The 16,422-nt window shown below is 36.8% G+C and overlaps 1 protein-coding gene across 13 annotated transcripts in view; it reads right to left on the reverse strand.

Moving 5' to 3' along the window:
• The window catches only part of LOC102970387 (ABI family member 3 binding protein), a 257,824-nt gene that overhangs the window by 52,301 nt on the left and 189,101 nt on the right, over nt 1–16,422 (reverse strand). For 6 of the 13 annotated variants that reach the window (XM_042998589.1, XM_042998586.1, XM_042998588.1 and 3 more), the window contains 6 exons: nt 12,666–12,725; nt 12,021–12,068; nt 11,058–11,138; nt 8,859–8,936; nt 3,821–3,886; nt 2,062–2,136 (listed from right to left, as the gene is read on the reverse strand). In XM_042998589.1, the coding sequence (XP_042854523.1) occupies nt 2,062–2,136; nt 3,821–3,886; nt 8,859–8,936; nt 11,058–11,138; nt 12,021–12,068; nt 12,666–12,725 (408 nt within the window). The remainder of the gene's footprint in view (nt 1–2,061; nt 2,137–3,820; nt 3,887–8,858; nt 8,937–11,057; nt 11,139–12,020; nt 12,069–12,665; nt 12,726–16,422) is intronic. The other 7 variants (XM_042998593.1, XM_042998591.1, XM_042998584.1 and 4 more) reach the window with 4 other exon arrangements.

The raw sequence follows: 16,422 nt of genomic DNA on the forward strand, positions 1-16,422 counted from the left end.
CAGCATAAGTGGTAAAAGTAGGAATCCTTGTGTTCTTGATGTTAGGAGAAAAACATTCAGACCACTGTTAAATATGATGTCAGTTGTAGGTTTTTCACAGATGCTCCTTATCAGAGTGAGAAAAATTTCTTCTATTCCTTGTTTTCTGAAAATTTTCATCATGAATGGATTTTGAATTTTATCTAATGGTTGCTTTTTTTTTGTATTTACTGAGGTGATTGTATGATTTTTCTCCTTTTCTCTGTTAATGTGGCGAATTAAATTTCTTTGAATGTTGAGCCAACCTTGCATTCCTGAGGCAAGCATCATTTGGTTATGTGATAATGTAGTAGATTTGGGGATGTATCACTCCCAGACCTCTAATCAAGGCTCTCTTAGCAGAGGCGGATCCTGAAGGAACTGAAAGGGGATGCTGTCTGCTGACCTCATTCCTTGCAGATGGGCAGTAGGTCCTCCCCTGAAGGGGAATCTCAATAGGTAATAGAGCATAGAGCATAGAACATGTGCGATGCATTTTAGTTGGGGGCGGACGTAGAACAAGGGAAGCAGAAACTGAACTCACCTTTGTCTACCTGTGCTCACCAGCCCATTTCTACTAGCAACTAACTAATTAAAATGCAGAAGCTCTGCTTAGAGATCATCCTTCCACAGTTTAGCTAGATGAGTAATACTACAGAGTTGATTTCATCTACACAAAAGGGGAAGGGATGTCAATTTGTGTTACAAGGGGGTCTAGAAAAAAATGTTTGTATTGCAGATAAACTTGTAATAATGCTGTTTTCTTTCTGAAAGACAATTAGCATTCTCCTAGTGAGAATCAATGCTTGATTACACTGAAGGTTAATGACTTTCATGTTTGATCATAGGTACTGTTTTTTCACTTGCTTTGTTGACAGAAATGTTTCTATTTTTGCTTAGACAAACTCCAAGGAATTCCTTTGACTATTAACAAGGTGGCTCTGTTAAGAGCCAGACTGTTTATATCAGTCTGAGAAACTATGCATTGCCTAAACCCACAGTTGGGAATAATAAAAGGAACAGCTGAGCACAAATAGATAATGAAATGCTTTCTTGCTTTTCATGAGTCAGGGGTTTATAGTAATTGCCTCATTAATTAATTTGAAGGAAAGTGTGGATTCCTAGAACTTCACACACTGTAATAACCTAGGACAAAAACAAAACAAAATCCACCCAAAACCAAAAACAAAAAACACTGTACAACAAATCTAAATGATTTTTAGACCAAATATCATTAGGTATTATTTATATCTCTCTCTCATTAGGGAATCATCATGGATTAAATATATATGCACTAAATCAATTCTAATTTCCATGCTCTTTTGCATAAGTATATGATTTGTACTATTAAAAAATATTGCAATATTGCAAGGAAATGATGCAATCTCATATGAGGGCATCTAATAACTACTATTTATCTATTTAGTGAGTTGGGTGTTTGAACTTTTATCACATCATTTTCTTAGTTATCTGTATAATTTCAACTCCCCACAAATCTGGCTGGATTAGGGCAATGTCACTTAATTCCTGAATTAAACTGAATGATTTGGAAACTTTACTCTGAGTCTTAGCTCCTCTTGTTAGAATGTCATGTTCCAGATTACCAACAAATGCAAAAAAAAAAACCAAATTGTAATGGTACTTCTGAAATTACAAACTTAAAAGCCAAGTGATTATAGTCTGAAAGGCCAAGCCTATGCATGGATAGTGTTTTTGAAATTAGGGAAAACAGCTATTTTGATATTTTCATTCAGTGATACATATGATACTATTTAATCAGGATCTTTTCAAGGATCAAGACTATATATGGTAGCTGATTTAGTGAGCTGAGTTTAGAAAAGAAAAATTCTTTTTCCATGTTTTCAGAGACATTGGAAATTTTGATTTTGGAAAGATGTGCAATTTCCAATTCCAGTTACATTAAGAACTTCCAAGATTGGTAAAAGAAGAAATTTGAAGTGTGAATTCAACAAAAGTATAAATTTTGAATGAAACATTTGTAGTTTAGAGAGGATCAAAAGGAAATAAATTTGTGATCATTACCAGCTCCCATTCCATTTCCTTTGGGCGTCCCACTGGGTTTGAGTCTACTAGGTCTTGTAGTTGTCTTATTCAGAACTACAATAAAATGGGAATAAAAAGGTCAGGTATTTTCTTTTTAAAACTTTGTAGTTAAGGAAAGCAAAAGTTCCTGGAGAATTGGAAGTCATTTAACTAAGCAATGGAAAAATTGTGGCTTACCACACATATTGTTCAGAATATGGAAACCACAATTCTGGTTTAAAAATAATAGATTTGAATTTGGGACTAGAGACTTGAGTTTGTACTCTGAGGTGATCACTGGGCTTGAAGAAATAACTGGCAAGGGAATTTATATGTCTAAATGGGAAATCCCTCACTTCATTTATAAGCACTAGATACATTCCAAAACAGAACTGAAAAAAGATTGAGACTACTACACCCAATGAAAAACCAAACCTGAAGTGTCTTTATGTGCCAAGGTCTTAATTTATAATTCATAAGTTGGTGGTTCTTCTACAGGGGTCTCTAGGTACAAATGTCCCCTCTTAACCTGGCATAAGTCCATGGTTGAACACAGAGCATGATGAAAACATTTTCATTTCTCTCCTGCTCCATGGAGAGCCAGAGTATTACCAACACTTTTAGAGATCACCTGTCTGTTTGGAAGACACTTCAAGGAAAAGCACTAAGTGTATTGTGATTGAGAGAGCAAGTTCTGGAACCAGGTTGTTTACCTTAAAATCTACTTCCTAGCTCTTCTCATGCCTTGGCTTCCTCAACTGTACCCCACATCAGACATATGACAAGCCCTCAGTCAATGTTAGCTATTGTTACTGTTTCATTATTCTGTAGAAACCTTTAATATAACCAGCCACACATTAAGCTCTCAACAGCTATCATGATATAGAGGGCACATGGAGATACACTTGTTTATAAAAGATGTCTGTGCCTAATTACCTTTAGGTATTGGAATATTACTGCAAAAAAAGCATGAAATCTCCATAAACCAAAGGATAAGAAGAATTATTGTTCCTTCTCCCACATACCTGGGGAGATGTTCACCAAGAATATTAATTTATAAGCCAGCTTCACCATTTAGAACTTTAAGAAGACTTAGAATTGCAGCAACCAACGGGTACATAATAGTGTCTTTGGTCCAATTTGTGCTTTAGCACAGGAGCAATTTACATGAACCAGATCAACCTTCCTAAGTTACCTTTTCATTAACAAGCTCCAGTGAGGGAGAGCCTAGAGCTTTTGGAGAATTCAGTAAATGTATTTTCTAATGTTTATCATTTTTACTGTATACAACCTATAAAATGTGTGTGTGTTTTATCGCCTGAAGGAATCAAGTAAAAATATTCTCCCAGAACAAGGATCTTTTATACTGGAAGAGACCATCTCTTCTTAAATAACATTTGAGAGCTAGTGTATCTGAATAGCTAACTCTAATGTTATTTCTGTAATTGCCATGGAAAACTGAAGGACTATGTGTGAGATTTACCCACAAATACTGTTCTAAAAACATTCCTATACTGATAAAGTTCCACAGGAGTCTTTATATCTGGTCATCCTTAAAAACCTTAGTCACATTGTATCACTTCCATGGAAGTGATCATTACCTCTCTACTTATCCACAAAGATCTGAATTTCTGTACATCTGTTATTGCCATTTAAGTATATATATATCCCTCCTTTGGTGTATGTTGCTGTTTCTATACATTTGATACCTTCTCAGGTGTGCTGATTATTTAGGTCTCCAAAAAGAGAAACAACTTACCGGGTCTGATGTGTGCTTTGTCAGATGTTCTGGGCCTCACAGGAGTAGTGTATAATCTGTGTGGGGCTGAAACAGAGGAAAGGTTTCATATTTAATAACCAACATTCCATTAAATGGAGATTTAGCATCTTAGGGACCAACAATTCATGCACTTTGCATGGAGTAGAAAGGATGTTTTGAAACCTGCAATTATGCATTTACAGCATAGCTGTTAAAGAAAAATAAAACAAGATAATCATGACTGGAAATAAAGGCACACAGCAAGTAAGGTAGGTCATTTGCAATGTGTGTTAAGGATTAGTCTTCATTTCGTCCATGTTTCTCAAGGGCACTTATCTTACCCAATGGTTGCTTAACATGGTTAACATAAACCTTCCATCCATCCATCCACCCATCCATCCTTTTGTCCGTCCATCCATCCACCTACATCTCTCAATTCGAAAGTCATAATGGAACATTATTTGGCCAAAGAAGACAGGCAATTTCCAAGGTAAAAACAGCATATACTTTTAGGTACGTTAGAAGAATAGGAACATGTGGTCTCTATCATACTGTCTTAGCTCATGAACCCTGGAATGAATACTCAGTGCCAACCACTAAAGTTTTAGGAATGGGAAAAATGACCTCTGGTGCCCTGCCTGTCAAGACAGGGTGAGCAAGGAGCAAGAACTCGAACAAGCTCTGGGATCAATACACTGCCTTGTCATTTTCTGCTCCTGTTATTCAGGATCTGGCACAGTGAAGACTCCTACTTGCTGAATAAAGTTAAAAAATGATTGGCCATTGTAAGCAGGCAAATTCATGAGAAACTCAGCTGAAATACTTTTGCTTCCTAAGATTTTAAAGTATGCTTTCATCCTAGAATTCCTCCATCTTTCCGTTCCGTCCTCTGCCCCCCTGACATACCACACTGCCTCCTTACCACCAACTCTCTTGGTAATGCTTTAGCTAAGACTGGAAAAAATTTTTCTTTCAAACTATGTAAGTAGATTACATTGTTTTGATGATTTTGTTCACATCTTGAGTGGGTATTTATATAATCATAAATCAGTAAAGCCTTGCCTGCCAAGTTAAAAAAATACACCTGCGAAACAGATTATACTATAGCTCGTTTACGAGCTTCCAATGTGAAGACTGATGAGCAGAATTTTGCCGTACTTCAGGCCAAAAATAGCAGACGCATATTGAAATTCTCTGTAGGTTTAGTGTGGGCCTTTCAAAGTGTAGCAACTAGAGTGAAGAGAGGCACTGATGTTATAAAAAATTCTCGTTACACTCTGAAGTGTGTAATGATGATTTGTAAATGTTATGCTTCAAAATTTTCATTGCTAGTGGTAGGATTCCTGTGAATTTAATATATTTCAGTTTTTTTCATGTTAATTTCTTCAATGTTAGATTGTTTTTAGCTTAAAGAAATACAAGGATCACAGTTCTTATTAGTCTCATTCTAGAACAAAGATGAATTTTAAAACGTTACACAGGAAAGGGACATAAAGCAGAACACAGAAATAATCAGCACGACACTTAGTATTTCAAAGCCATAGGATCAGAATTTTTGCTTTATTTTTCCCCTCACAATCTTTACTTAAATCTAGACAGAATTCTTAATGCAAGAGTTAGAATATAACTTGAGTTTAGACTGTAAGTTACTCATGTAGCTCATCACCAAATAACACAAGACCTTGAGAAAACTACTCTAGGGTTTTAATTTTGAACTGAAAAAAAAAAAAAGACAAAGGAGCTTTGTGAACATATCTCCACATAGTTTTTAATGACTAATAATAGAAATAATTTTAAAAGATGGCCTGTAAGGACTCATGTTCTGCCCAGCACAGGGAGAGGGTAAGTAAGATATAACTTGCCCTGGGTGGGCAGGGATAAGGGAGTTGAAATAAGTAAAATAAACACAGTGTCCCTCTGGCCAAGGGGATTCCTATTACAGTTTGAGAAAGGCAAAAAAATAAAAACAAAAACAAAAACAAAACACTTGAGAATTTTAGGGTTTTGATTATAGGGTGCTGCAGGGAATTGTCTCAGTAGGCAAAGGAGCAAAGGTGTCAGAGAGAAAAGGTGTTGGAAATTCTACGAGCAGGCTCGTGTCGTGGGTTTTAGGCACAAAGTTTCTGTGGAGGACTTGGACCCCATCGTGGAGGGCTTGGAAATCAAAGAGCCACATGGGTCATGGTACATGCATGGGTACATCTTCACAGAATGTGAAGATCAAGAGGACTAATTTCACCCCTATAGCACCTCTCTCAAATTGTCGTGTGCTGTCTTATGCTCCCAATGCCTAATGTTAGAAACACAACGCAATGTAACAGTAAGAAAACAGCTGACTTCCTCTTCTACAAAGCCCAGGCACAGACTTATGAGGGTTTTATGAGGGGGCTTCTAGTGACACACATCATGCCTTTGTGAAAGTGGACCCTTTCGGTAACGCAGGGCTATTGGGCTTGTGCATGCTACTCTCATCCTTAAGATGAGTTCTTTCCAAGGAGGTTCTTTGTTGCCTCATATCAGCAAATCCCTGGTGAGCTCACCATAAGATCCTTGGCACAAGCTTAGAAAAATATGAATCCCAGGGCAGCACAGTTTAGGTTCAAGCTAATGATCCTTAGAACATAAGAAAACAATTAAATAGATTGTTTTCATTGTGCAAGTATGTTAAGACATTTCATATAATGATATCAGATTCTGCATATACCCCCATCAACTATGAAACTCCTATCTAATAAAACCATGTCCTAGAAAGAATTTGATTAAAATTCCACACTCACTAGTAATGGTGACATAATATTGATATTCCCATTAAAGTAAGAAAAAGCAAAGCAAGGAAAAAAAAAAAAACAGGCCTATAATCTTGTATCCTCAATTCTGAAATTTTTAAAGTTCTAAAAAGCTGAAGCCTTTTTTCATTTTGCAGCACCACCTGAACTGAATTAGTCTTTTTTATGCTTCTTATTATAAATATTTACATATTTTGCTACAAAAACAATTGTTTCATCATGAGAATCCACCTATCTTCTATTAAGTAAGACACTAATTGCTTCTATTAAGCAAAAACATAAAAAAATGAGGGCACATTATGGATGTAATATGATTGACCATCTACTATTAGTGGTTGAAGCTGGTAAAGAGGATGTGGGAGGGCTAGTGTTATGTTAGGTTTCTTCTGTGTGGATTATAAATAAATAAAAAGTTAAATACAGCAGGCACCTGGATGGTTCAGTCTGTTAAGCGTCTGCCTTCAGTTTAGGTCATGATCTCAGATTTGTGGGTTCGAGCCCTGCAGTGGGCTCTCCACTTCAGATCCTCTATCCTCCCCTCTCTCTCTGCCCCTGCCCATGATCTATTTTATTTTTTTAATATGAAATTTATTGTCAAATTGGTTTCCATACAATACCCAGTGCTCATCCCTCAATGCCCATCACCCACTTTCCCCTCCTTCCCACTCCCCATCAACCCTCAGTTTATTCTCAGCTTTTAAGAGTCTCTCATGGCTTGCTTCCCTCCCTCTTTAACTTCTCTGTCTCAAAAATAAACAAACATTTTGGGGCATCTGGGTGGCTCAGTCAGTTAAGCATCTGATGTCAGTTCAGGTCATGATCTCCGGGTTTGTGGGTTTGAGCCCTGAATCCAGGCTCTGTGCTGACAGCTCGGAGCCCAGAGCCTGCTTTGGATTTTGTTTCCCTCTCTCTCTGCCCCTCCCCCACTAGTGCTGTGACTCTGTCTCTGTCTCTCTCTCTTTCAAAAATAAATAAATATTAAAAATTTTTTAAAAAATAAGCATTTAAAAAAAGTTAATATAAAGATAATAAGGTAAATAATAAATATTAAAAACATAACAAAAAATGAAACCAAACAAGTAGAAAAAGATTGAGAAATTTTACAAAAACCATCCTCAGCCATAGGTGCCCTAGTCATGTTTATTTAGAATAAGTACTGCTCTACTTATGAAATATCTTTAAATTAGATTTCTTTTCATCATCATTATCTATAATTTCAAACTTCTTCCTCCACATTTTGTTCACAAATTATAACTGACAATAAGTAAAATAAGTTTACTTTTTTTTGTTTTTTTGGGATTCCTACCATATAAAAGAGGTAGAGATGAGCAAAAGGGATCATTCAGAACAAAAATAAAAGAAACCACAAAAATGTAAGAAATCCACAACTGTTTATAACCTAAGTAACATAGAAAAATAAAAAAAGGCAAAGTTTCTGAGAGCATGAAGATGAGATAGGGCTCTGTGTAGGTAACACTTCCCAAAAAGTTGGAAGGAAGAAATAAAAGAAGGAAATCTCCCCCAAACCTTCCCTAGTTATTTAAATATTAAGGCATTTTCTTTGAGAGAGAGAGGGAGAGAGAGAGAGTACGTAAAGAAGAGGGGTAGAAGGAGAGAGAGAATCTTAAGCAGGTTCCATGTTCAGCACAGAGCCCAATGTGGGGCTCAAACCCATGACCCTGGGATCATGACCTGAGCCAAAATCAAGAATCAGACTCTCAGTTAACTGAGCCACCCAGGTAACCAAAATATGAAGTCATCTTAACAAAATGATTTTTTTCACTACTAGTTTCCTTCCTCAGGCTGCAATATCAACGTGCTTATCAAGTGGAAGAGAGAGGACAGAGGAAGATGAAGAGAGAGTGAGAAAGGAGGACGGGGAAGCAAGATGGGGAGGAAGAGGAGGAGAAAGAAAAGAATGGGAAAGAAAAAAAAGGTAATAAAAAATTTTATCAGATGTGGAAAAAAAGCAAATGAAGATAAGCAAAGAAAAAAGGGTATTTTCATTCTTAGTTATCAGCATCAAGTTGTCAACCATACATTCAAAAGCAAAGTTCTAACTAAAGAAACTGTCTTCCCTACATTCAAGTGAAGTACGTATCAATATTCATATTTGGCTGATGTCCTGCACCTATGAAATGAAGAAAACTAATTCACTGTGGTGAAAATTGACATTTTGAAAAGAAAATTTCTTTCCTGATTAAAAATAAAAAAGAAAAGTTTACTACACAGAAATGGGGAAATAGCATTACCCTGAGTTGTCCTTGTCAATTCAGTTGTTGGTGGAATCTTAGTTGTAAAGAATTCTTGGGTGGACTGTTCTATTTCTGCTGGGGACAAACAGAGCAAGGTGGCTGACTTTAAATAATTATCATTATGAACTTGTCAAAAAACCCACACTTATTTCCACCCCATGCAATGGTAAAGAGGAAATTGCATTTATAAGTATGCCCAGTCATCATAATATTTCAAGGTTAAAGGTACATTTTAGTAACTCATTTATTCTATTTACTATCTTCTTGCACTATTGTTTTAACAATTATTATAAGGATTTCCAAAAGCTTTTAGTTCACGATTATTGTTTCATGATCCTGGACATGGCTGTTCTTGAATTGTGTCTATTAACTGCTTTTATCTATTGTTGCCTTCATGCCTCCTCTCTATCCCATCAACTATTTATGTGAGCTGGAAAAGAAATACATCTTATGAAAAGAGGTGCATTCATGCCATGTAAGAATAAACATTCATCTACTAATGTCATGTGAGAATCAAAGTTTGTTTATTGACATAGACACATTTCTTCTGACAAAATAAAAAAAATTGCAATACTTCTACTCCCATAATGTTTTGAAGTCATCACAGCATCATGTAGACATAGCAATTTACATCGTCCACTTTGCCATGAACTGTATCCAAGGAAATACTTGGTACATACAATATACAGTCATCTTTTTTTCTGCCCTGCTTTGTAATCTGGATTTTGCTCATAGCAGAGATACTTGTGAGTTGGCAGGTGATGGTTCCTGCTTCAATAAACCAAGACACACTTAAACAAATAGGGAGTAGAAGTTAGATAATTAGTATATCTAGCAGGGGTTCTCGAAGAGTACTTTTGGCTTTGCCATCATGGGTGATGTTCACTTTGAAGGCCATGGCTAGAATAAATGGGTATTTGGAAATTAGGGTGTATTTGCTCAGGTTTCACTTTTTTTCCTTCAAAAATGATTTCATTTTGAAATGTGATCAGTAATTTCATCTCAGTAGACACACACAAAAGATAGGTTTATTTGAAAAGGGACAAAGGGAAGAAAATAAGGCCAGTGATTTAAACACAGCCACATGGTATGCAGTGTGGGCAGGGCAGAAGAACCAGCAAAAACAAAGTGTGAACACTTGGTTTCTGATTTATTTTCAGTTGGGGGTCAAGCAAACTGGGGTTTCCCATTCAATGAATACATTGGTGCTGAACTCCTTAAAAACATGGCCCACTCATCCCCACCAACCTTCCTGTTGCTTCTATCCTTCCTTGTTTTCTCGAGGTGACTCACATGCCCATAAGATTAGCCTATCATTTTTGCCGCTGCCTCTGTCCCATTGGTCTTTAACCTGAAAGGACCTTTCACATCTTTAACTTCAACTCTCACCCCAACTTGAAAATCCAGGAGGTAAGTTTCACCTCCTCTGTGAAGCCTCCCCTAATATGCCTGGTGGTTTGTTTGTTTAGCATGTTGCTCATTTCTCTGTCACACTCATTTTTTGAACAATACTGGGGTGAATCTCAGGAGCTCTGGTGACTGATATGTGGGTTCCAATCCAGCTTTGACATTAGCTGTGTGACTTTGCCAATTTTTTAAATCTCTCTATGCCTCAATTTTCTAATGTGTAAAATGGGGCAAATAATAGAACCTACCTCACAAGTGTTATGTGATTGAAATTAAAACGTACACGTAACCCACTGGGTGGTATGGAGGAAGTACTACCATCACTAAATCCTTCGTATTCTTAGATGCTGAACTCGCTAGGATAAGGATTCACTCTCAACACAGTTTCTTTTTTGGAATTCTGGTTGCTTAGCATTTCACTTAGCACCCATAAAATATTCTGTAAATACTAGATGAAATTCTTCTTTCCAAAGGCAGCTTCGAATATGGAAAAGCAACCAAAAAGTATAGAATTGATACATTTTGGGAACATTCTTTTTAGAACAATTAAAATTTTATCACGATATTTTAAAATATTCTCATTTTCTATTGAAAACCAACATAACTATTAAAAGGACAGAATACAATTAATGTAAAAGAATCAAGTGAAATGGCTATTTTTTATAATGGTAGAAAAAGACCCTCTATTGTTTGGAAACAACCCATCAACACAAGGTACATACGGCTACTTCAAGGGAAATCCCTAAAAAGTAGATCCTCATTGGACTGAAATATGAAATCAAAACTTACCCAGAGTGCTTCGCAGTTCCTCCTGACTAGTACTTGGTGAGATCATAGGTATAAAAGGGCTGCCTCGTGTCTCTAAAGGAGCTGGAAAAGAAAAGTATGAGCGGTATCAATCTTGAGATGCAAAATCCAGCACCAAGCCAGAATGATATTACACAAGATTCCTTCGTTTGAAGCGGAAAAAGGAAGACATTAGGTGGATCATGAAGAATAAAGTTAGGTGTACACAGAACCTTCACAAAAATGACTGTGGAATATAAGAATAATGGTTCTCAACTGCTTTTTTCCACCACCAGGATAGATAAGAAATAACATTCAGTGTCTGGCACATTCCATGACCACCCCTGGTTAAGATGGGATATGAGTAAGAAACAATCTTGGTCTGTCAGCTGTGGTGCATACTTGCACTCGCACGCTCTCTCTCTGTCTCTCTCTCCCCCACCCCCCCCCATCCTAGAGAACATACAGGATTACAAAATGAGTGGAAATATTCATTATTGTAGTGGTGTCTCATATTGAGTCTCCTCAAGTTTATTTTTAAAAACAGACCATTGGCAAATTTCAGTATTTTTACAGATATTAACAGTAATTACTTGCAAGAACTTTTCATAACTGGTCATGCTAGTGTGTTGTAACACTACAGCTGAGAACCACCAAAAGTGCTGAAAATGTTAACTGGATGGGCATGAGCACGTGGAATCATTCTGAACATGGAAATAAATGAGGTAGGTGAAGAAGAACTCAGTAATAAGCTGTCTTAGGTTGGTCTTCAGAGCAAAGCCTTCACAACAGTGAAATCGTTGCTTTTCTATTTTGGAAAGAGTAGGAGTATGATGATGAGATGACAATGAGATGATGAAATGGATTAAGAAGAGAGGATGTTCAATATGATAAGTTGAGCAAGACCTGCAATTAGACTGTAGCAAAGCAAACAATTAGAGTTGGTTGATAGGGGGAAACCATTACCTATTGTTGTCTCTGGTGGATCAATTCTAAAGGTAACAGGTTGCAGAACTAGGCCAAAAGCAAACCGAGGAAATATATTTATGAGAATTTACTACCTGGTGAAGTAAACATCGTTTCTGTGTTTCTATATGCTTCCATTTGAACATTTAAACATTCTCAAAGAAATACAATAAATATGAGAAAATTCTACATATTAGATGCTACTTAGGAAGCTTAGTTTAGCTAACACTTTAAAGATCTCATTCACTATGACTCTGAAGAAAATTTTTGAGTAGGCATGCACATTTTTGACTTACATTACACCCACAGTTGGAATGGAGTTATATTTCCATTTTGAAAGAAAGTAAAAAAAAATGGTTGGCTCAGTTAATACATATGTCTTATAATTTTAGCATGATCTCCTTTTCAATGGAAACACTTCCAGGGAAAGTAAACTAATTATATACTGTTCCCTCATGTTAATCAGAGAAAAAAATTCAAGCAATTTGTAAGATTAAATCTTCACAAAAAAATTACACATTTTATATCTATAATTTTCTCCAACCTTGTTCCACATCACAATCATTAAATATATATTTGCCTCAAGAACATTTTTCTTTTTGAAAACCATGCTTCCAAGCTGGGGAAATAAAGTAATTTATTTACCAGGTTCACGCTGAGAGACTTCAGGGTCTGGTTTAGGGGGAAGGACCACATCTCTCGGAACTGAAAGAAAAAAGATTATAAAACACTGTACTTTAAGTTTCACATCTGGAGTGAAGCTAAACCCGCAGATACAACGTCCTGGAAAACATGAATAAAGCAAAGGCATTTTCACAATGGCTAAAGAGTAATTCCAAGAACATGAATGCTTTTTTCAAGGTGGAAAAAGTCACTTGTATGGAGAAGGTTCTGGTGGTAGTTAAAATTGGTCACAGTTGATCATGAAGCCTCTCTTGGAAAAAAGAAAAGAGGAAACAATGTCATTAAACAAAAAAAGGTGGTTCAGTTGGTAGAGCATGTGACTCTTGATCTCATGGTTGTAGGTTCAGTGGGTGTAGATTTTATTACTTAAAAATAAAATCTTAAAAAGAAAACCAGAAAGCCAGTTTTTGCTTGAAGTGTTTAGCTGCCATTTGATATTCATGCTAAAATTCCCGAGAGCAACAGCAAATACATTAATAACGTAGGCATAAATGGCCTACAAATTAGGGGAGATAGCAGGAAAGACAAATTCTAAGAGGAGAACAAAGTTTTATTCTGAAAGGCAGTGACAGTTATTACCAGGAGAAAATGGAGCAAGAGGAAAACGCCCCTCGTTAGAAGATACTACATGTAAAGTTTAGGAGAATACTTGTTACGTAGTAAATGCTAGATAAACATTGCCATTTCTGTCATTCTTAGTGATGTGGCTTCCAGTATATTAGGTTTCAAGGTCTCCTGACAGACAAGAGAATGACAACTAAAGACAAAAATGTCAGTTAAAAGAGACCTACTTAGAGTCGGTCCCTTTTACCCAGTACATTTTTAACATCTGTGCCCAGTTCTATTTTGGCAAAATAAAACAGTAGGCTGGGAATTTGATACCTTAATTCTCACTGAGGAAAATACGAAGGTGATTTGTTTATTTTTAGCACCAGATTTATATATACACTCTTTCCGAGATCAAGGTAAAGTTCTTCTTTGGCTCAGTTTCCCCACAAAGACGTCCTTCTCAGCCCTACTATCTTGCTGAAAGGTTTTCATACTACACTGAACATCTGGTAAGTATCAGGGTCCCTTTGGTAGACATTGTAATTTCCTTGCATCTTAAATGATGCTGGGGAAAAAATTAGAATTCAGGCTAAAATTCTACCGCAGGAAAGCCGAGGAAAACTTTTGCACCATGAGGTGGCCGAGCACCATTTTACCATTAGTGTGGAAAAAGGTTATACTAGGTTACAGACACTCTCTCTTAACTGCTATGTGGGATCATATTTAACTTAAATATCACAATTGTTCTTACTCTAGGCCACTAAGTTCCAATGAAGTTATAGTTGTGGAAGTTGGTACATTGAGTAGAATCTTGACTCAATTAGAAACTTTATGAGCTAAAAGGTAACATCCACAGGAACTTGAAAATCTGAATTAAAAACTTTTTAATGTTTACTCATTTATTTTTTGAGAGAGAGAATACACACAAGGGAGGGGCAGAGAGAAAGACACAGAATCGAAGCAGTCTCCAGGCTCCAAGCTGTCAGCGCAGAGCCCGATGCGGGGCTCAAATCCATGTGAGATGTGAGATCTGTGAGATCATGACCTGAGCCTAAATCAGACATTTAACGGACTGAGCCACCCAGGCATGCCTGAATTTTTTTAAAGAAAAAACTCATAAATATTACTGGTCAACAAAAATAGAGAAAACTTACAATAGTGAACATTTGACCTTTGCTGTGTAGTACTTTTGGGGATTCGAATGGTAAAATATGAGAAATTTCCAGTTGTAAATCTAAATGTTTATCTGGTGAGTGAAAGACTGATTTGGCTCTGTGAAGATCATGGCCATACGAAACAGCCTGTAGTTTATAAATACCCTAATTGGCTACAGTTCTAAAGTATAGAGAGGACCCAGGATTAAGGAAAGTAGAGGCTGAGAAGAAATGTGCTACCAATAAATCCACTGTACTGTAAATACATTACTCGCTGCCTGTTTTCATTTACTGAGGAATGTAGGTGGGGGTAATGTGGATTCCTGCTGCTGCAATTGGCACTTTTTAACATGAAGTGATGATTTAATAAACTGTCACTGCAGACTTTCTAAAGCAGGTGAAATCAGTGGAAAGGAAAGAAATAGAAATATTCTCAGGAAAGGGATATGAATCATTCTCTTGGTCAACTGCAGCTCCAAGAAATGAAGCTTCTTTTTTTTTCTTTTTCCCTATGTGGCATTCCCCCATATATTAAATTGAACAAAAGCCTGATTTCTAAAATCTGAATCTTCCATGCAGGCAGAAACTTAGTGTAAATAATGACAATTTATATGAGAAGACAGTTTTGATTTCCTTATAAGAATATTTGTATAATAAATATATGTAATATATAATACTATTATAGTTTAGACTCCATCATATCAACCAACTTACCATTTTTATTAACTAACCAACTATATTAACTGTCTTTTTGAATAAAGTGCACCAATCCAAAGAAAAATTCAACTAAGGCAATTATGAATGGAAGTGTCTAATATGGACAAATGTAAATGAATGTACATGAATGTTTCACTAGAGTAGTTGAGAGAATTAATCTCTTATTCTCCAATAAACGTGGTGGAATATGAAATCTTCAATGAGGTTTACTCCTGCCGTAAGCTACAAAGAGACTGACTTAGAAAAGTAACATGCGGACTATCCACCATTTTCACCTCCAGATTCTCTGTTCCTTTATCCTAACCTTATACCCTTAGGTCCCATCTTGGAGGAAGCAGATCTCCCACCAGTTTGAAGGCCACTTTGTGAGCTCACCTGTGCCACTAGGCCATCCTCTCTTGTAGGGCCTTTTACCTTCCATTATTTCTATTATCTTACATGCTTCTCCATTAGTCCATATTTCCGTTGATCCATGATTTCCTCCCTCTTCACCTGCTAAGCAGTCCAAATGCTCCAACACCCTAAAAACACTGATCATTTCCTTGATATGGCTTCCCCTTCAATCCATCCTTCCTTTGCTCTCATTCCTATATTCAAAAAACTTTATCTTCCTCTGCTTCCTGGTCTCTCGATTGTATCTTCATCTGCTGTGGTCTGGCTTCCACTTCACTGATCTCCTGCAACCATGGATCCACGATGCTCTATCCGTAGCTCTGAAGTCTGCATGCTCTGAAAACTTTAAGTTTTTTTCTCAACTAATTAGACAGCAAACCCTGACTAGACCTGACCTAAGGGTCATTATAGTTTTTATTCACTTTTATTCATACTTCTTACTGGAGACATATTCATGTATTTGGTATACGTTCTGTTTTTGCCTATCTAAAATCTGGTAACTGCTGGATTTGAAGCATGGGCCCATAGGTTTTGGGTATGGGTTTCTGGATCTGCACGATCAGGTCCAGCAGCTCCTCTGATCCTTTTCTACCTCACTGTCGTTGTTGAGCTCCCTTCCCTGCCTTGCCTCCCGAGACCCCCCTTCCTGGTACTCTACTATATTTTTGGCAGCAACTTCTGCTGGCCCCTCTTCCCCTATCCATTTCCTAAATGTAACTGTGCCCCCCAAGTCTTTTACCTCTGTCCTCTTCTTTTCTCAGTCTATACTTTCTGTTGGATGGTGTCATTCACACACAAGATTTAAATAACCTTCTATAGGTAGAAGGTGATTCCCAAACCTATATCCCAAACCTTAACTTTGGTTTAGAAATACAGAAATGCATTTCAACCCCCAGTTAGACATC

The sequence above is a fragment of the Panthera tigris genome, chromosome C2 (assembly GCF_018350195.1).
Source record: "Panthera tigris isolate Pti1 chromosome C2, P.tigris_Pti1_mat1.1, whole genome shotgun sequence".
NCBI classification, from domain to species: domain Eukaryota; kingdom Metazoa; phylum Chordata; class Mammalia; order Carnivora; family Felidae; genus Panthera; species Panthera tigris.